The sequence below is a fragment of the Mustela lutreola genome, chromosome 1 (genome assembly GCF_030435805.1).
Source record: "Mustela lutreola isolate mMusLut2 chromosome 1, mMusLut2.pri, whole genome shotgun sequence".
Classification (NCBI taxonomy): domain Eukaryota; kingdom Metazoa; phylum Chordata; class Mammalia; order Carnivora; family Mustelidae; genus Mustela; species Mustela lutreola.
In genome coordinates this window covers 47,950,071-47,970,336 of record NC_081290.1, presented here as the reverse complement: position 1 = coordinate 47,970,336, position 20,266 = coordinate 47,950,071, and the positions used below count along the sequence as shown (strand labels likewise).

The window sequence follows — 20,266 nt, the reverse complement described above, 5'->3', positions numbered from 1 at the left end:
GTAGAAACTGAGGCTCAGAAGTTAAGTAACTCATCCGAGATCATATATTTAGTTCTTCAAACTTAGGAGTCAAACTCGGGCTGGCCAGCAGTGGGGCTCACGGGCCTCACCACCAGTGAAGGGCTCATACATCTGAGAGGAAGCAAATGGTAGACTGTTCCGTTGTCTTCCCGGAGACATAGTGAATTCAATGTTCCGTTGTCTTCCCGGAGACATAGTGAATTCAAACAGTGTCATGAGGAGGGTCTGGGCAAAGGTCATGTTTATGGGGGATCCTGGGGCAGCTGGGCATAATTCTGAAGAAGAAGGAACACTTCTGTCCTTTGTATCACTGTCCCCTGGCCCAGCCCCTTCTACTCATCTGGGTCGTGCCATCAAGCTTTGCAGCAGGACGGGGCCATCAAGAGCACAAGCTTTCACATCAGACCAAGGGGAACTCTAACTCACCACTAACTACCCATGGGCCTTGGGCCACTAACTTTACTGAGCCGAGATTCAGTCTCTGCATCCACAAAACGGAGCTTAGCATGGTACTTGCTATATCAAAAGCATTCAACCTATCAGCCATTATTTTTAATAATATTTTTTATAATATAATTTTTATATTAAAATATTTTTTATATTTTTTATAATGTCAGCAATTATTTTTTTATAATAGAAAGGCCTAGGTTCAAACTGAGGCCCCATGACTCATTTGCTGTGTGACCTTGCGCAGTTCTTTAGCTTCTCTGAGTCTCTCAGTTGCCTGCTCTGTAAAATGGGAGCTGATCTCATAGGGCTGCATGAGGATCAAACGAGATGGTATATACAGAGCTTCGCAGAGCGGACGGCATATGCTAAGCTCTCAGCAACGGAACTCATCATTTGTTAGGTCCTTAGTTCACCCTAACACGTCAAAGGCTGACAGCAGTTCAGAACATCCACCCTCCTGTGGACTTTGTGGTTCTGTGCAGCTCTCGGCCTTCCATTGTGGGGACGGTCTCTCTAGAGAATGTTATGCTTTAGAAGATGGAAGAAACAGAATCTGAGGAGGGGGCGGTGGAGTCGGAAACATTTCAGAGAGCTCATACCTTGGGCTGGGCTCCACTAGGCGCACGTCATGTGGACCCACTTACTCAAGCTGCAGTGACCGCGTGAGATGCGCATCATCGTGGCACCCACCTGACGGGTGAAAAGCTATACGGAGACAGTGGTGAGGAAAACTATCTGAGATTTCACACCCAGTGAACTGCAGACCTGGGACCCAAATGAGGCAAAACTGGTCCTGGGGCCACACCTTAATTGTCTGCCACTCCCAGGCAGCTGGTTGCTCTCCGTGGTGCTGGGGTCCCTATGGCTTCTCCTTGGTGCTGGAATCACTATGGTGGCCACTAGCGCCACATCAGAGCCACATGCCTGGGGCCTTCTGTGAAAGCCCACCGCCTACAAGGACATCCAATGAAGGAACAACCACAACAAGCAAGCAATGCATAGTGGTTCATTCATTCGAACCATGTTTTGTGACCGGAGAATGATGCTTCAGATGGAGACATCCCAAGCCAGGGAGAAGCTGTGCTGGGCAGAGTGACGGGGTGAGGGGTAGGGGCCAGAGCTGGGTAGAGGTGGCCAGGGACCGAGAGGCCCCACGCTGACCAGTGCCAGGATTTCTGCGGCTTCTGAGGGGTTCTGTTTGTTGCTGTGTTATAAATCAAGGTCTCTAGAATGAATATTTCAGATCCTGGCCTGCTGAACAGGTCAGAGGGGGCCCACTGTCTGGAGACCGTGCTGTCCTCAGAGCCCCTACATCTGGTGTCAGAGGAGACACCACACTGCCCGTCCCCCTGCTTTACACTCACTCCCTCTGCTCAGCCTGCCGGCTACAAGGGCCGTGCTCACACCGTATCAGCTGTCTGCCATTGGGCACAAGGCAGGGCAGATAGGAAGGTAGGGAGGGGTTGGGGAGGGCAAGGGAAGTGGTGGAGACAGGAAGAGAGGAGGAGAGAGAAATAAAAAAGAGACAGAGCAAGGGAAATGTGTGAGAGAGAAGTGGGAGGGAGAGACAGACAGAGACAGAGATAGACTAGATAGAGAGGAAGGAAGACAGGGCAGGAATTTGAAAACCTCGACTTTGCAACTGGGTAGCTTGCATTTTCCCGAGCCCCTGTATTCTCCAGAGTTGCGAGATACAATGGCTTAGCCAGATCCCCCTCCACCCCACCCTCCAGGGACTCAGGAGCCTACACTTAAACTGCCTGCCTTCGCTACTTCCCACAAGCCCGGTGGGAACCGCCAGTCAGAACCTGCCTCTCAGGATGTTTAAAGTCAGCTATCATGCCTGGCTCCCAAGAAGGGGTGTGTGTTTTCTTTGTTAAAATTTAACATTTTAGAGATTTTTATTCAAGTAAGAATGGAGTGATATCAGCTGTCCTTACAGATTCCCAACCAGGGGACAGAAAGGCTCCAAGTGAGAGGGGCCTAGAGCTCCTGGTGCTTGCGGTCCACTGAACACTGGTGGCATCAAATAGCACCAGAGAGTCAACAGGACAGTGTAATGACTCCACGTTTGTCACTGGATGCACCACACTCTTACCCCATCTACTGTCCCACCGGCAAACCCGTCGGTGTGTCAAGCACAGTGCTGGACATTGGGGTTTCAGATGTGAACAGACAAGGAGCTTGTGTCAGGGAGCCTACAATCTCCTGGGGAAGTCAGCTCTGTGACTCTGTCCTTAGCACCCATCCTAAAGGCAATCACAGGGGTATACCCAGGTACCATGTTCCCTCCATAACAGGACATCTGGAGGAGGAGGTGATGTCTGAGCCCAGGGTTCAAGTAGGGGGGTCAGCAGGCAGGAAAAGGGGAGTGAGTATGGAAAAGCAAACCAGGCAGAGGAGACCACACCAGGCCAGGAGGTGTGAGCAGCAGCCTGTGGCCAAAAGTATGGTGTCACCAGAGCAGACAGGCTGAGCAGGGATTATTGACAGCTGAGGCTGGAGAAACAGAAGGCAGATCAGGGAAAGCCTCCTATGCCAAGCGACCAGCTGAGCTGAGATCTTGTGGGTCAGCACTTCTCAACTCCAGCTGCACATTACAAGCATCTGAGCTTCTTAAATATGCTTGAACCACACAGGCTTGAACCTACAAGTCTGTATTTTTTTCAATAAATACAGTATTATGAATATCTGTTCTTTATTATTTTTTTAATAACACTTTTTGTCTAGCTCACCTTATTGTCAGAATACAGCATATAATACACATATACAAAAGATGTGTAACGGACTGTTTATGCTATCTGTAAGGCTCTGGTCAACAGTAGGCTATCAAAGTTTGGGGAAGTCAAAGTTATACGTGGACTTTTAAATATTTTTATAAAATTTTAAGTATTTTAAATAAAACATATTTTAAATATGTGGGGGCATCAGGGTCCCTAACCCTTACATTGTTCAAAGGTCAAACTAATACACATACACATACAACATATGCCCCGGCCTCTCCAGTCTGTCACTTCAAGACCACGGGGTGAAGCCTGAGCAGAGCTATTCTTTAAACCCCCAGGTGAATTGATGTGCCACCAGGTTGAGACCCTCGACTGTGGACAGCCTGCTTTGCCTCAATGAGAAGAGAATGGATGGGACAAATCCAGTGACAGAAAGACCAGTCAGGATGTGGATTGATTTGCTGTGGCCACCACAACAAAGCACCCCAGACTGGGTAGCATAAACCACAGACATTTACTTTCTCAAAGTTCTAGAGGCTAGATGTCCAAGATCAAGATATTAGCAGGTTTAGTTTCTTTTAAGGCCTCTCTCCTTACCATGCAGATGGCTACCTTTCCACTGTGTCCTCCTGTGGTCATCCTGCTCTTTTATCTGTGTCCTACTCCTCTCTTCTTGTAAGGACACCAGCCATATTACCCCAGCCTCCCCCTTCAATGACTCCATTTCAACTGAGTTACCTCCTTAAAGCCTTTACCTCCAAGGAGAGTCACATTCTGAGGTACTGGGGGTTAGGGCTTCAACGGGGATGGGAAAGGGTGGGCACGATTCAGCCCAGACCAGGTGGTTGTCCAGTGGCTCAGGGCAGAGATGATGAGGGACAAATGTCAGCTGGGGCAGCAGGATTGGGGATCGGAGAGAAATGGGCAGGTAAAGGTAGGAGGACTGTAACTGATGGGATGATGGGGGACAGGGCGGCTCCTTGGCTGCCAGCACCACGGACAGTGGCTTCGCCCATGGAGGAGTTTTGGGGGACAGAGAGGGGAGGTGGCGTGTTGCTGTCACAGTGTGTTAGGATTGTAGATGGGGGAACGTAAGAAAGAAAATCTCAGCTGGATAAGAAGGTCTGAGTGTCATCAGTATGTGGAAGGCAGTTGACACCAGGGATGTGGATGAGACCCCTGCCCCTCTAGCAGGTGCACAGTGAGGAAGCTAGGGACCAAACCCAGTGGACCAAACCCAGTGGACCAAATTCCCAGGAGCAGTGAGAATGAAAGAAACTCATTTGCGATTAAGACACAAAAACAAACAAAACCTAGCTGCTTCTTTCTCTTTCACCGGAGGCAGAGTCCTGCTAAATCATGTCACCATGAAGCGGATTATGAATAAAGAAGATGAAATGATGTAAACCACAAGTTACATAAAAGAGAAAATGAAGCAAGAATTAAGGAAGGAGTTACTGACGAATCCTTGGTTTGTTAATTAGAGGTCTGGCTTTCCGTATCTCCTCATTTGTTACGTGCTGCTGGTGAATTAATAGATTTCTCAACAAAAGGACATTTAAATCAATGTATGACACCTGTTTAAATTCTCAAGAAGCCATTAATTACACATTCTTAAGAAAATGAGCAAGGATACAACTCTCCTAACTGTATAATTCTTATCTGTGATTCTTAATCACACAACTTTCAGCTGCAAGATGGACCTCCTCTCTTCATCTTCCCTGGTTCTGACCAATTAAACATTTTCTTTCATAATTGTAACATTGCATGTGCCAAATCTTCAAAAGAAAAGGAGCTTGTTAGCAACATGCCATTCCCCATTGCTAATTTATGCTGAATTAGAATTCTTAAAAGTATAATGTATACATAGAGGACATTATTAACACATTTAGGCTGAGTAGAATAACCACACTATGATTTTGGGGCTCTTTTTTTTGTACAGATTTTTTTTTTTTTTCAGAATAATTCCTTTCTAAAGAACAACAACAACAACTTTATGGATTCATAAATTAATTCCTGTCAAACTGAGGTCCAATTTTTCACGTAGCTTATATATACACTGAGGGAATACAAACAATAATGACAAGATTATGTGAGTTTATTCAGTAGAAATCACCATTTTCTGACGGAATTAGAATGGCTCTATAGATGGTCATTTGGTGTTTCATAGTTCGACTCAATTTTAATGGTCACTGACAGCATATACCTTTGAGTCATTTATTTTGAAACCATACGGTGGCCACTGTAGATTTCATTATTTCCTTTCTAGGTGCCATCCACTCCCAATCATCAAAGTGCAAATTTGCTGCATTATGGATTTCTGAGTGCAATCCAAGGGCAGCACTGGAGACCAGTGAGTAGACAATTTCCCAGTTAGCCGCTGAGGCTAAAGTTCCACGATCTTCACCTAGCCAGGCATATCCCCTGGGCTCACCGAACAGAAGCAGGGGCAATCAAGAGTTTATGGCCACCACTGGGGCCAAATACAGCCATGCAGCTTATGTACTATTTACAGTGCACAAACCCAGGTTTCCCATTTGCTCATATATTTTCCCTGGCAGAGACTATACGAGCAAATCCTGAAATATTTACTATCTGGCCCCTTACAGAGAAAAAATTGCCAACTCCTGGTAGAGGTGGCTTGCATTTCCTCTCAACTTGACCACCTCAAAGGCTATGACCATCAAAACCTCTTAAATCCTTCCTGGATAAAGAGCATACATACAAATACTTTTCAAGAAGCCAACCTCGCCATAGTGTACTCCCACGGAATGCAGACCTGCCTCAAGTAGAGGCAGCTTTCCTTGAATTCTTACACCAGCACTTCTGCTTACACCCTTTTATTCATGGTCCTCAAAACAAACCATCAGTCGATCCAATGTAACATGTTATGTATTTTTTGGCAGATGTGAGTCACAGATATCTTGGCCCAATGAGTCAATAAGATTTGGAAGCTTACGGAACTAAAGGCTAGAGTTAGGTAACCTTAATCTGGCTGAGGCAGGCTTCAAATATCACCTGTCAGTCACCTGGAAGCACTGAGCTAACAAGGCTCATACGATGGGGACAGATATTTCTCAAGGTGCCCAGCACTGGGAACATAGCTGGGGATGGAGCTTGCTTCCTTACACCAGACCCTGCTTGCTGGCTGCACATTGATGGGAGCCCTTGGCTTACTGCCCCTGCTCAATTTGACCCAATCCCTAATATCTCCAGACCCACCCCCTTATAAGGTCTTGGAACAAAGAAAAGGTGTCTATGTTTCTGGTACACATTTTTTGCAAAATTGAAATCTGTCCAGGGCCAAACCTATTCTTCCCATGGTGGTTCTTTGGCTCATGAAGAGTTTTTCATGCATGGGTGTAGGAATATTCCTGCATCCAGCCTAAGAACACAGCCAGGAAATATGAATTGGAGAGTGCAAGATAGCTTTTCTCTCCATTCAATTATGCGCATCCTCTGAACACCTGAAACTGAGCTGGCCACAGGTGCAGACGCTGTATAAAATTGTTCAGGAAGCCCCCGTAAACAGGGCTATAACCATCTCCACCCACTTCTTTATCTTACCTGATCTCCCTGTAGTGTATGCTGGTCAAGGGGTGTCTTCGTGGCAATGTTGCTGTAGTAGGCATAGGACAGCTCCCAGTCCAGGGGGTAGTTGTCAATACCCTGGTAGTGTTTGTATCCAAGATTCATTGAAGACAGCCTCTCACTACCCTGGCCTCCTACCAAACTGTACAACATGCCCTGTTAGGAAGAAATTTACCAAGTGTTCACAGGATTGTAGAAAAGGTCATAAAATCCTCACACTTAAAGGTCATCTGGCCCCATTCCTATATATGAACCTAGTCATTCCAGAAACAGGTTAACAGGCCTTTAAAAATATTTTTTAGGAAAGAAACCACAGCAACTTTCTAATGGTTTACAAATTCTAGCTCTCTGTCCTTCTTAATGCTTAATATTATGATTCTTTGACTTTGGCCCTTCCCTCCATGAAAACAGGGACTGTCCCCTGATTTCTCTCATAGAATCTTTTTGTGTATCTGTCAACTGTTCTAAGGATTCCTGGTCCTCTTCACCTACCTCACCTATGACAGATGATATGAATAGTGGCCATGTCCTAACCTTACATTCTCAGAATGTTAGTGTTGAGAAGGGTCTTTGGAGGTCAGCTGGTCTAACAGCCTCATTGCAAAGTAGAGGAAAGAGGGGAGAGAGAGACTTGAAGTCATGTGTCTATGGCCCACCAGCCACTTTGTGACAGAGACAAGGCTACAATCTTCTTCACTCTTCTACCTTTGTGGGGGACTGCTTGGGGACTCAGGAAAGCATCCCATCAGTCACAACCTCCAATAAGCCAGAGACATACAAAAAGCAGTCACATAGAAGGAACATGGAACTCCTTGGGCAGATTTAAACAACATAAATTTCTTCAAATCCAAGAAAAACAATCCTGTGTGCAGACGAAAACGTAAAGTAATCAGGAACCACTTGCAGCACTTATATAAATGGGATCGCAAATGTGGCAAATGGCGTAATTAATTGGGTCTCAGAACCACAAAGGAAACAGTCTGCTATGGCTTTTGAATTGATGGTAGAAGGCTGGTGGTCCTTGCTTAGAGGTCCAAATGACTTCACTTAGCTCACTAAGCTATCCAGTCATGCTGGATAATGGTCCTACAGCCAAAAGAGTTAAGTAGTTAGAAGAACTGGGTGAGAGGCCCCTATTCTTGAAGGAGTGCCCCAACTCCTCCTTAGAGTACATCGTCGTATCCCCCAGCTTGTGTCCAGAAAGGAAGAGCCCTTTCTCACTCTCTGAAAGAAGAAGATCCTGAACTTTACGGAGCTCTAGGATGTTTTTCTTGAGTGTCAAGATTTTTAAAGGACTCCACGGAGCATGAACAGGTCCATCTTCCACCTGGGGTATGAGAGCATTACTCTGCAAATATAATGCAGGTGACTGATGTTCCTGGAACCCATGAAATACTCTACCTGCAGCTGATCCCGAGGCACATTTAATCCAGTTTCATAAAAGACTGCGAGGTAGTAGGATGCTTTATGGTATCCACAGCAGCTAGAATCCATCAGAAAGGGGACTACAGAGCTAATTTGGTGAAGACCATCAACACTGGAGAGTCTCTTTACAGCCTTCTCAAATATCCTCCCGCCGATTTCTAATACAGATTCATTCTGGTTCCTTGGCACTGTAAATAACCACAATTTACAGCACACACAATTAATTACCATGGGATCGACGTGGCTTTAGAAAGAAGAGGGAAAAGCCAATTAAACCACTTGAGTTATCAATATGGCTTGTTCTACAGAGCCTTGAAATATACCACCTTCGGGAGGTAAATGAAACCCTTCAGGGATGCCACGGTGTCATTCTGCAAATAGCTTTTTCTTTGGCACTGAATGACAGCCTAGTATCCTGGGAAAAAGGATATGCCTTATATATAGCTGAGAAAGAGCCTCCAGAGAGTAATTTACTCAGTGTAACTCACCACCAAATCAGGACCACTGAAAGTTCCAGAGAGACTTTTTTTTCTCTCTGAGACTCTCGGAAGAAGAACGTGTTTTACCTCAGAAATAGTTCCTAGGTGCTGCTCTAAAGAGTTGAGCAAACGAAACTTATTTTGAGGTGCTTTCTTATCTTTTGCCTCCAGCTTTTCTTGAGGGTTTCTAAATACAACGAAAGGAATGAGTCAACTTTTATGGAGGGCTTACAAAATGCCAAATACTGGATTAGGTGTCTTATGTAAATTATGTCATGTAATCTGAACAATTTTATGAAGTAGGACTATTATTAGTGTCCTCACTTTTCCAATTAGGAGTTTGAAGCCTGGAGACATCAACTAACCTGTCCGACATTACAAAACCCAGCCAGAGGCTGAGCCCAATTTTGAGTTCAGCTTTGCGAGGCACAAAAGCCGTTCCTACTTACTCTGCTGCACCGACTTGTTGATGAATAGGCAACCAGATGTCTTAATAAGTACCTTACCAATATGGGTAGATCCTTCTCTATGCAACTGCCTTCAGCTGTACGATATTTCCTTTCACCTAACCATCCCATAAATCTGATAAGCATTTAAGCCCAAACCAGCAAGTTATATGGCCTTATAACATAAGGGTGACAGTCTTCCAAAGTATGTCTACACCATTCATCTCTCTCGTTCCTTAATTTAGGCAACAAATGTTTACTTTCTATTCTTTGTATCTATTAGATGATATGTTGCAAAGGACCATATAGGATTGTATAGATATTATTTAGGTTTAAAGAGACATGGTCAACTTATTTAAGACTAAAATTGCATCTGCCTAAAAGTTGTTATGTCCAACATGTTTCTTTTCTTTTCTTCATTCTATCCAAAATAAAAATGTTACTAATAACTTTTAGGAGGCAACAAGAGACCCATTCTATCAGCACTCAACTAAGGAGTAAACAGCGATGAATCTCCAATGTGGGAAAACTGAAATGGGCAGGTCTGAGATTGGATTTACTTAAGGGCAAGTCCCTCGCAGAGTCCATGCTAAAAACAGAGGCCATTGGGATCCAAGGATGATATTGCAAAAGCCAAGCCATTGGCTACAAGCTGGTGCCAGTCCTTTTGAGCACACAAGAGGGCTGGCTGCCCCCTGAGTGGGGGACACGTGCTTCCACCTGCTGAGCTGCGGGAAAGGAGCCCACCCCTGCCCAAACCAAGGCAGTCTCATCTCCTGGCTCCTGGAACTCCTCACCCCAGCCATCTACTAGATTCCAAAAAGCAACAGCGGGGTCTGCTTTTACTCTCTCGATCAATAGCTGCTTGCTGAACATGAAAAAATGACCTCACTTTTTTTTTTTTAACATTCTTAGTTTATTAATCCTCTCATGAAAAATCTGCACAATTATGAAAAAAAATCAAACAATACAGATTTGTATAAAATAAAATCAGAAGTGCCCTCTCTCCCGATCCCTCTTTAATAGTGAAGACAAGCATTGTTAAAGGCTTGGTGTGTATGCTTCCAGAATTTTCCCTTTGCACAGACTAAAACTCATATACACAACTATCTGTATTGATACACATGCCTTTTCTTTCCAAAAGCTTCTATAATTCTGACCCTCAACTTTCTTGTTTAAATTAACCATGTTTCATGAGTATTTGTCTGCGGCTATTAGAAGCCCATTCTTTCTAAAGCTTTGCTAGTATTGCATTCTGTAGCAGTGCTGTGTCCCCAGCCAGTTCTCTATTTTTAGACCCTTGGGTTGCTTCCAGTGAGTTTGCTATAACCAACAACGTGGCAGTGAACATCCTTGAACATTTCCCTCTGCTCATCTGTTGGGATATATCTGAATAATAACACCCTTTTCCACCAGGAGTCTGGGGATCTCATTTTGGATTTTCCCTTTGAATAGTTGAGAGAATTCCATCCTACCCAACCATTAGGCAGGATAAGAACCTTCTCCACTGGATTTGTTATGCACTGCAGCACTCAGATGAAGTTGCAAAATAAATCCTACTCCTACCTATTCATACATTTACTTTTAAATATGTACTCATCTCAGATGCACCTCTGTGCAAATTCTGAGCAAAGCAACATTAACATTTTGTTAATGATTCATTCCCCCTCACCTGCTCTGCCAAACACCTAACCAAGATGATCAGTTTTGCCTGAGTACCCGCAGACAAGAGCTTTGTGGGCTCAGAGGAGAGAGGAGACTTCAAACCAAATGAAGCTCCAAATGAAACACTTGCCCCAGCTGACCCCTGGCACAGAACCCCAGAAATCATTAGCAAGAGTGCGCAGGTAGCCGGGATTGCTGGAGAACAGGGAGCAAAAGGGGAATCCTTCACCAAACTCAAAGCCTTAGCACAAAAAACCTGCAGACTGTAAGCGAAGCAGATTGAAAAGGCTTCATTATTTCTTTTGCATATTAAAACTTCTAACTCCTCCCCCAAATACTACCAATCAGTATTTCCTCTACAGAATCTAAATAAGTTTCTGCAAAAAAAAAAAAAAAAAGTCTAAAGTCAAACTGCTGTTTTTGCACATTCTTTAAAGTTCAAGTTCCAACTGCACCAGAAAAGCAAAGCCACGCTACCAGTGGTGAATAAACTGGCAATTTCAAAATTAGTTTAATGAAATTGTTAATTTCACCCATCTGGTTTAGCATATGCATATTTTTTTTCTAGACGATCTGTAACTAAAAAACATGCTTGTTTATGGAGATGAACGGGCATACTGAAACAAACACACACACAATAGAAGAAGGAGCCACGGTCCCATTTTCGGGCTTCCTGCCCCAGAAGCTAAGGAAACAAGAGCCCAGCACCCCAACTCCTTAACCCTTCCTATTTCCCCAGGAGTGCGGCATTGTTTTGCTCAGTTTTTTTTTTTTTTTTTTTTTCTACAGCAATACCAATACCATCGGGCGGCCATGGGCAGGCTCATCATTAACGCAGGCAAAAAGCAGAAAACAAGAAGGTGGGCCCTTGCTGGGGAGCTGGAGTGGGCATCTGATGGAGCATTGGGGAGAGAGGCAGACTCCTTCCTCGTGAGAGGGATGGGGGCATCAATAGGAAAGTCATTTTTAGCCTCAAGCTTCCAAAAGGTGGAACACATCCAAAGTGCAAGTTGGAGAGGGAAGAGGAAGTGAAAGGAGAAAATGTCATGTAACCAGAAAAGGAAGTTCTCACCCAGTTTACTCAGTAAGAAAAGAAAAAAACCAGCATATTCTTCATCTGTATCCTGATCCCATGAGCCCCAGAGCCCCAAGGAAGAGGCTTATTTCTCAAAAGTAAACTGCTTGGGGAGCTTGGGTGGTTCGGTGGGCTGGGCTTCGGATTCTTGATTTTGGACTGAGGTCATGATCTCAGAGTCCTGAGATGGAGTCTTTGGTCCACACTCATCGGGGAGTCAGGGAGTCTGTGTCTCTCCCTCTGCGCACCCCCACCCCCACCGCCAGCCCCTCCAGTTCTCTTTCCCTAAAATAAATAAATCTTAAAAAAAAAAAAAAGTAAACTGCTTGTATTCTTCTGTATGCAAGTTTTCTGGGTTTGTCCCCATAATTTCCCTCCCTCCTTTCTCCATCTCCTCCTCCCCCAGGGCTGCCCTCACAGGTCCTCTGGGCAGGAACAGCGTGGCCCTCTCTGTTTTCTTCTTTGTGCTTCTGTGTATTTGTTTTAAAAAAACGATAATGTATGCTTTCTTAAATAAAAATAAAGATGAGGGTTTTTCAATGAACGGCACTGAAAATAGCTCTTAAAGGACACGGTATCCTGGTGTTATTAAGAAACATTACTGTATGTCTACCATTTCCGTGCTCTGCATTTTAGTGTTTCCAAATATACATTGCAATTGTTGGGGAAAATAGGAACAGTCAAAAGCAAACCAGTTAAGGCCAGCATCCCCTTGGCATATTGCGTGGGACCTCCTCTTGCTCGGCACTCAGCACTCCTAAGCCTGGGGCAAAGCAGGCCAGTCCGGAACAAAAACAAAAGGAGCAAGATGCAGATGGCATCAGCCTGGGAGGCGAGCCCACCTCAGACCCGGCCTCCTCCCGAGACCTATTTGCTGGCAGACCTTGGACTTCCTGTAACCACAGCTCGTGGGTTCAGAGCTGTCCAGAACCAAGGGAGGGAAGGGAGTAAACAGTTCTGGCCTCAGGGCAGATGTCCACAGGGGCCTGCTGGCCAGCTCACCTGGCCCACCCACCTGTCCCTCCCTGCCTTGGCACCCCACCTGCAACTCAGTCTTTGCAGCTTTCCTCCTTCCTTCCTACCCAAACCAGCTCTCTGGCTTTGAGCCCCACATCCACTCCCATCCCCGCAGCCCCGCAGCCTCTTACCAGCAATCCCATATCCCCACCATCTCTCCTCCCTGGATGTTGGAGCCCCACTCAAAGGGTTTTGGAATTCTAAGGGTTCCATTTTGACGAGGAAGTTGCAACAGGAGAGTAAAAGAAATAGCCAGCACACCTCTTAAATAATGAAAAAGCATACACCCTAGAATCCTACTATCCTAGCATTGGAAAAAGCCCAAATGCTAATAGGGCAATTTCTATGCTCTAACAGCAGCCATTTTCCTAAAGAATTGGAGGTTCCCCAGGAAATGACACAGAGGGTGACCAATCAGAAGTCCTGAAGTCTTGAACATGGGGTCTCCTGCTGGATGCCACCCAGAGTCTGGACCGCTGTGGATCTGGGGACAGAATGGCACAGGAGAATTTCCGTGCCAAGCCAGGAAATCAAGATGCAGAGCAGTGGCTCTGGAATGCCGGGAGGCAGGAAGGGTTTCTGCCACATCTATATGCGTGGCAGCTGAGTGCCCCGAGGAGCGCTGCCATCTTTAATTCAAAGGTATGCCTACTCTGGGAGACAAGGAACACATCCTGTGATTCTTCAGAGTGGGAACCACCAGTGGGGACAGCTGCATTTTATACAAGGTTAGCACATCAGCTGTCAACATTTAAGAAGCCTCCCTCCTCCGCAACCCCTGGCACTTGGCAGAGAGTTCTGTGTGGGCTGGAGTAGTTCTTTCATTATGGTTGCCCTAGGGCCCACCACAGTGCTGGAGGGATCCAATGCATGGGTGCCAAACTGGGTTTGCACAAACCTTGCTTGGGGCTGTCTTACATCCGGGCACCTGTCTACTTCAGCAATTCAATAACAGACATATGAAAGTGAGAACCGCAAGGGCTACATTTGGGGAATTCTTTTGTAATGGGTGTGCCTAAGAAGGATTCTGGGCTATTTTTATTGATGGGGAGAAATTGGAAAGCAGATTGCTGGCTGACCTGGGAAAGAGAACTGTATTTGCAGAGGTGTCTCAGAGCCAGGACAGCAGCTCCTAAGAGAGAACAGGCTGAAGAAGTGTTCAAGAAGTGAGAAAAATGTAGAAGGAAGATGAATAAGCCCAGAGACCTCGATCTGTCTGGATTAGTGTCATGGCTTGGCCAGCGTAGATCTTGAACCTGTCAACTAGTCAACTAGTCAACTAGTCAAATTTCTCATCCAGTCAGTGATTCACTGACCCAATGAAGACATTTTTAGTACTGAAAATGAGATCACTTACTCATTTGGAGTGCATTCAGTCACTCAACAAATACTTATTGAGGGACTTCAAAGAAAACATAGATCCCATTCCTGTCTTTGAAGACTTAGAAGCTCCACTGTGGAACCAGGCAATTCCACAATTATAATGCAGTAGGACAGGTCCTGTGAAGATAATATCTACAAAATGGCAAGGGGAGCATGGGAGGAAAAGTTATCTGCCTGGGGACCCAGAAAAGGTGGTGTGAGGGGGCGGTATTTGAGTTGGGACTTGAAAACTATTTGTAGGTTAGCTGAGGAATGCAGGTGGATGAAGTATGCTCTTGGAGGGGAAGGGTACAGAAATGTGCTGTGTAGGGTCATACAGAAGAAGGATTGATAACTAAGCACCTAACACAGCTAGCACTACCACTGCAGACACCGTGGACTGGAAGTAGAAGTGGGAGACTTACACTACTTGTGTTCCCCTCATAAGCGTGTGATTACCTGAGTGATAGAGACACAAACAGGATCCAATAGTTACAACTCAAGGTAGAGTGAGATGAGCTCTATTCAGGCGACCTTATCCCTCATGGTCATATATATCGGTGCTTCTCTGTCCATGAAGCTCTCTCATAGCCTTATGTCATTTAGGAGGGCATCATCCTTAATCACCATTGAACCAAACTTGCCCCAGTACATAAATAACAAACATAAATTACATCTCACACCCATGAGGATGGCCAATTCTCAAAAAAGCAGAAAATAACATGTGTTGGCAAGGAAGGAGAGAAATGGGAATCCTTGTGTGCTGTTGGTGGGAATGTAAAATGGTGTAGCCGCTACAAAGAAGAGTATGAAGGTTCTTCAAAAAATGAAACACAGGATTACCATATGATCCAGTAGTAATCCACCTCTGAGTCTGTAGCCAAAGGAATTGAAAGCTCAGTCTGGAATAGCAGCTCTATTCACAACAGCAGACACGCAGAAGCAACCCAAGTGTCCATCGACAGATTAACAAAATGTGGTACCTACAAATGATGGAATGCTGTTCAGTCTTAAAAAGGAAGGAGATTCTGATACATGCCACAACAATCTCGATGGCCTGATGCTACGTGAAATAAGCCAGTCACAAGAAGACCGATACTGGATAAGTCCACGTCTATGAGGTATCTAGAATAGGCAAGTTCATGGAGACAGAAAGTAGAAGAGTGGTTATCAGGAGCTGTGGGGAGGGAAAATGAGCTTGTTTAATGGGCACAGTTTCAGTTTTACAAGGTGAGAATGTTCTAGAGATCTTGCAACAACGTGAATACACTTGACACTACTGAAGAGTATACATAAAGACGGTTACGCTGGAGAATTTTATATTACATGTATTTTTAACCACAAGAAAATATATTTTTAATTACAGCCCTGTAGGACTGATGGTACAAATGGTGAATTTTCTTCGGCAGTAGGAAAACACAGTTCAGACTTTCGGGAACAACGGAGGGGTGGTGGCCAATTCTGAGCTCGCCAGGCTGGCAGCAGTTATCTGCTCCCTACTGGTCGTGGATGAAACCAATGCTCCAGATTGCCCACCCCCTGCAATATTCTCATCTCTCCTTTGAAGGTGCTGTTGGCTTAGTGAGAGAGCAGACGATCCGCCTGAAATCACACAGTGCGGGGAAACCACACTCTGAGGTCGGAAACACGCACGTGTAGTGGCCTGGGAGTGGAGGGGCCGTGTACGTGTGACAGCCTGCCAAGGAAAAAATGACTCTGTCACAAAGAACCAGAAATCACAAGCCACTGTCTTAAGTGGTTTTCTTTTTTCAAAGTGCTGGGGAAAAAAAAAAAAATTCCACAAATTCATCTCCTTGGTAGGAACAATGGAGCTGAAGTTGTCTTTTCTATTGACGTAAAAACTATCATTCAAAACATGGCCCCATTTTTGTTCTGTGCTGGCTCACGGGGGGCACTTGGTCAACATCTGTGGACTGATCAAATGGATGGAAGGTTGTGCCATGAGCAACTGAAAAAGTTTCTCACACAGTTAAATAAATTCCTTGTCTCTCTTCCTGCTTCCATGGAGTTCCCGCAGCCAGAATTCCAAGCGCCAAGCATCTGATACTTGATTCCATTCCCAGAGCTTATCTCAGACACAAAAAAATGTAATATGATAAGGACGTTCTAAGTAAGTCTACTAGTGAACAGGATGGGACAGCTCGGGGCAACGGCAGAAAACAGAATGTAGACATAGTTCTTATTAACTAGAGTTATCCAAAGCCTCCAAATCCAGCCAGACACTTAAGGCAAGATGAACCCAGAAGGCCACACTGGTCTATGTCTATTCCTTTTACAGGAGACCTGAGTAAAGATACCTTTAAAAAAATACATAAACTTGTTTTCTTAACCTCAATTTACAAAATCAAATGTTCTGCATTTCGCTCAGCCTTGTTAGAAACTGAACACAATGTTCAACCCTGGTCTCTCTCCAGGGTGAGCAGGAGGACACTGTGATAGCCCCAAGCAAGGGCAGTGTGCCAGGTAGAGAGACGAATTTTAATGAGGAGTGTGCGCCTGACCTCTGCTGAAGGCTCCCCAGTCCTTATGGACAGGGCAGCATAACCTAGAAAAACTGGAGCTAAAGGGGGAATGAGGGCTTGAGGTTCATTCTGGAGATTTGCCTACCCTTCCCAGGCTCTCTCTCGGCCTGGCCCTTGGCTCTAGGAAAGGGGAGGGGGCGAATGCAGGTAGCTGGGTGCCGGAGGGAGGCAGAGGCCCTGGTGAAAGATACAGCCCCTCGGGAGACATTCTTTGGCGCGATCCCAAGCAGACTTGGCCCCAGAGGCACTCAACTGGCTGGCTCAGCACCAGCAGTGGGCTGTAAGTGGCAAATCCGGCTTTGGGGCTTCCCTGCTCACCACAGATGACCCCCGAAGGCCTAGCAGGCGTCAGCAGAACACGCTATGTGCTGTAAGGTGACGGCTCCCCCCAGTCCCACAGCTCAGGACACCGTGAGGTGTAGGAGCTCACAATTTTGGTTTTTAATTAGATTCTGTTTCCAGGCCTCCACGGAGGGGGAAAAAAAAATTCTAAATTCTTATAAACAAAACTTCTGGGCTCTAAAAATAATATGAAACCATTTTTATTGAGAGTATTTCCTTTAAAAAGAATGGGTTGTGAAAATGATTCACTCCTGCTCCCAGTCAGTAAAACTATATTTAAATATGATCAGAAATCTCAGAAAGCCTATTTTGATGTGGGTGTGGCTTCAGCGCATTGAGCCTAACCTATCAGCACACGCGTCCAGCATGAGCAGCGGAAACCTGGGGACTGTCTCTGCCGGGTAACAATAGTAACACTCACTCAGCAATGGTTCTCAGTGTCGGGAAGTTTGGCCTCCTTACAGACATCTAGAAAACTCTGGACCCTCACAACTCAAGACTGGGGTCATGGGAAGGGAGAGAGGGATCCTAGTGTCTAGTGGTTGAGGCCAGAAATGTAGCTGACACACAGGACAGACCTCCCCTCCAGCACCCCCACCCCAACAAGGAATTACCCAGTCCAAAACGTCACTAGTGCCAAGATTGAGAAACACTGCTTGTTCCGAGTGTCCCATAGGCCAATTCTGTTTCATCTATTTTATATGCATCAATTTATCAAGTCGACACTAGGAGAGTAGTTATCATTCCCGCTGCACAGGTGAGGAAGGGGGTACAGGGACATGGAGTGACTTGCCCAAGGCCACCAGGCTAGTACATGCTAAGCTAAACTTGTAGACGGGCCTCCTGGTTGCAGAGGCTATGCTGTCACCCGATTCCACATGCCTCCTGCTCCTTGTCCTCCTTGCTAGCATCTAAGCAGTCACACATCCTTAAGAGCCAACCCCTTTACACCCTTTAGCTCTGTCCCTACCACCCTGTCTCATTCAGGCCTGCATCCTTGGCCTGGACCACAGACTACCAAGGATGCGCTTCTTTTCAGGCACACCCCGCTGTTCACCTCCCCCAACCTCCTGCTGTTACCCGAGTAACCTCGGAACCCAAGTCTGATTGCACCTCTGCCTGCTGCTTAAAACCCTTCATCAGGCCCCTGTTGCCTATAAGGTGAAGCACAAATTCTAAGGATGCCTTCGGAACTGTAAGCAGAATCAGACCCTCCAGGCCTTCTCCTGCCTCCCAAACGCCTTGCACATCATTTCAAAGGCGATGTTATTCCCATCTCTCTGCCTCCACTCTGCCTCTGATACCCAGATACCATGCTTATCTGGCAAACACCTACTGACCCTTCAAGAATCAATCCCACTGTCCCCTCTTCCAGGAAGCCTTTCCTGACTACTCCCTTCTTTGTGACTACCACTTATTCCCGCCACTTCTATTAAAAATGCATCACCAGGGGTGCCTGGGTTGCCCAGTTGGTTGAATGTCTGACTCTTGGTTTTGAGATTTTATTCATTTATTTGACAGAGAAAGAGATCACAAGTAGGCAGAGAGGCAGGCAGAGAGAAAGGGGGAAGCAGGCTCCCTGCCGAGCAGAGAGCCCGATGTGGGCCTCGATCTCAGGAATCTGTGATCACAACCTGAACTGAAGGCAGAGACTTAACCCACTGAGCAGATCCCACCTTGGTTTTGGCTCAGGTCATGATCTTGGGATCATAAGGTCAAGCCCCGTGTTGGGCTCCACACGCTCAGCATGGGGTTTGCTTGAGATTTTTCCCTACCCACCCACCCACCCACGGCTCCCCCTCCCCACTCACACACTCTCTCTCTCTAAAATAAATAAATAAAATCTTTTCAAAAAATGCATCACCATTTTTCTTTGTTTTCAAGTCTGTCCCTTCAGGGCAAGGAACTTGTGTTATTTTACTTCTCTCTAAAGCCTAGCCAAGCAACTGAGCAGACACTCAGCAAGTATTGAATGAATCAAAGAAGAAATATCTGGTATGCTTTGGATTCTTTCAGGCCAGAATAGATTCCCTTTGCCCTTTGTCTGCAGCAGGGACTCTCTTCTGTTGAACACTGACATTGTCTGGAAGTCCTGACGTGACACAGAAGCCCTAACTCAAGGGGTTGCCTCTCACCACTAAGAGTTATCATCACCCCCCTTCATCTCCCCTTCCCCAGGCTGAACACCTCCAGCTTCCCTCCTCTTCCTAACAGACATCATTTAAAGATCCCGTGTGGCTCTTACAGCATGCACTTAATTACTAAGCCAACCCCAACTGTGATGGGCCTAAGCAGAAACTAGCCATATTTGGGGATTATAGACAGATTCCCGAGATGCCATTTACAGTGTGTACTTCATGTCAAGGATCTCAAGTTCCAAGGCCTGAGGGCCCAGGCAGGTAAGCTCCAGGAACGAAGTAGGCGGGAGGTGCTGGATCGGGGGGAAACGAGGGAGTGGGAATAGACAGGTCTCACTTCTGGAACCGAGGCTAACGTAGGAGACCCAGCGTTGCCAGATCTGTGGGGTTTTCAAGAAAAGCTAAACATTTGCATTTTTATGCAAGTTTTTAGATACCGGCAACTAATTTTTTTTCTTTAAAATGGACAGTCATGTACATGCCAAACCAATTGCCTTTGGTGGCCAGCTCTGGCTGGCGCCTGTCATTTGTGGCCTTGGCTTTAAAAGAATGGCTGGAGTGATTCCTAAATTTGTTGTTGTGTTTGGGGTTGTATTTGTATCTGTATGCACAGATACATTGAGAGTTGTGGACATACAAGGGCAGAATTTAAATGTGAAGTTAACCTAGAAATCTAGGGTAAAAAATCACTCTGAGGCGTACATCACCAAAGAGGGTGAACAGAACCGGAAAAGAGGGAGCCTTCCCAGCCAGGGTCCACAGGTGAGGCAAAGACACAATTACCTGTCCACAGGCCCATCTCCAGCAAGGCCTGGAATAAGCTGGGGTGCCGGTCTTTCAGCTCCTTCTCCCAGGGGAAGGCTCTGCACGTGGAGGGTCTCCCGTACCTGAGCTTCATGTCCAGGTAGGAGTTCTGGAAGTCACCTGCAGGCAAGGGAAGCACAAGAGAGCTCTCCCCTTAGAAGAGGGAAGGCCTCATCCTTCTA

The 20,266-nt window shown here is 45.9% G+C and overlaps 1 protein-coding gene across 3 annotated transcripts in view; it reads right to left on the bottom strand.

Annotated features, from left to right (window-relative positions):
- The window catches only part of SEL1L3 (SEL1L family member 3), a 128,938-nt gene that overhangs the window by 68,720 nt on the left and 39,952 nt on the right, over window positions 1-20,266 (bottom strand). For all 3 annotated transcript variants that reach the window (XM_059164240.1, XM_059164258.1, XM_059164250.1), the window contains exons 9-11: window positions 20,064-20,204; window positions 8,190-8,401; window positions 6,765-6,944 (exon numbers count right to left, since the gene is read on the bottom strand). In XM_059164240.1, the coding sequence (XP_059020223.1) occupies window positions 6,765-6,944; window positions 8,190-8,401; window positions 20,064-20,204 (533 nt within the window). The remainder of the gene's footprint in view (window positions 1-6,764; window positions 6,945-8,189; window positions 8,402-20,063; window positions 20,205-20,266) is intronic.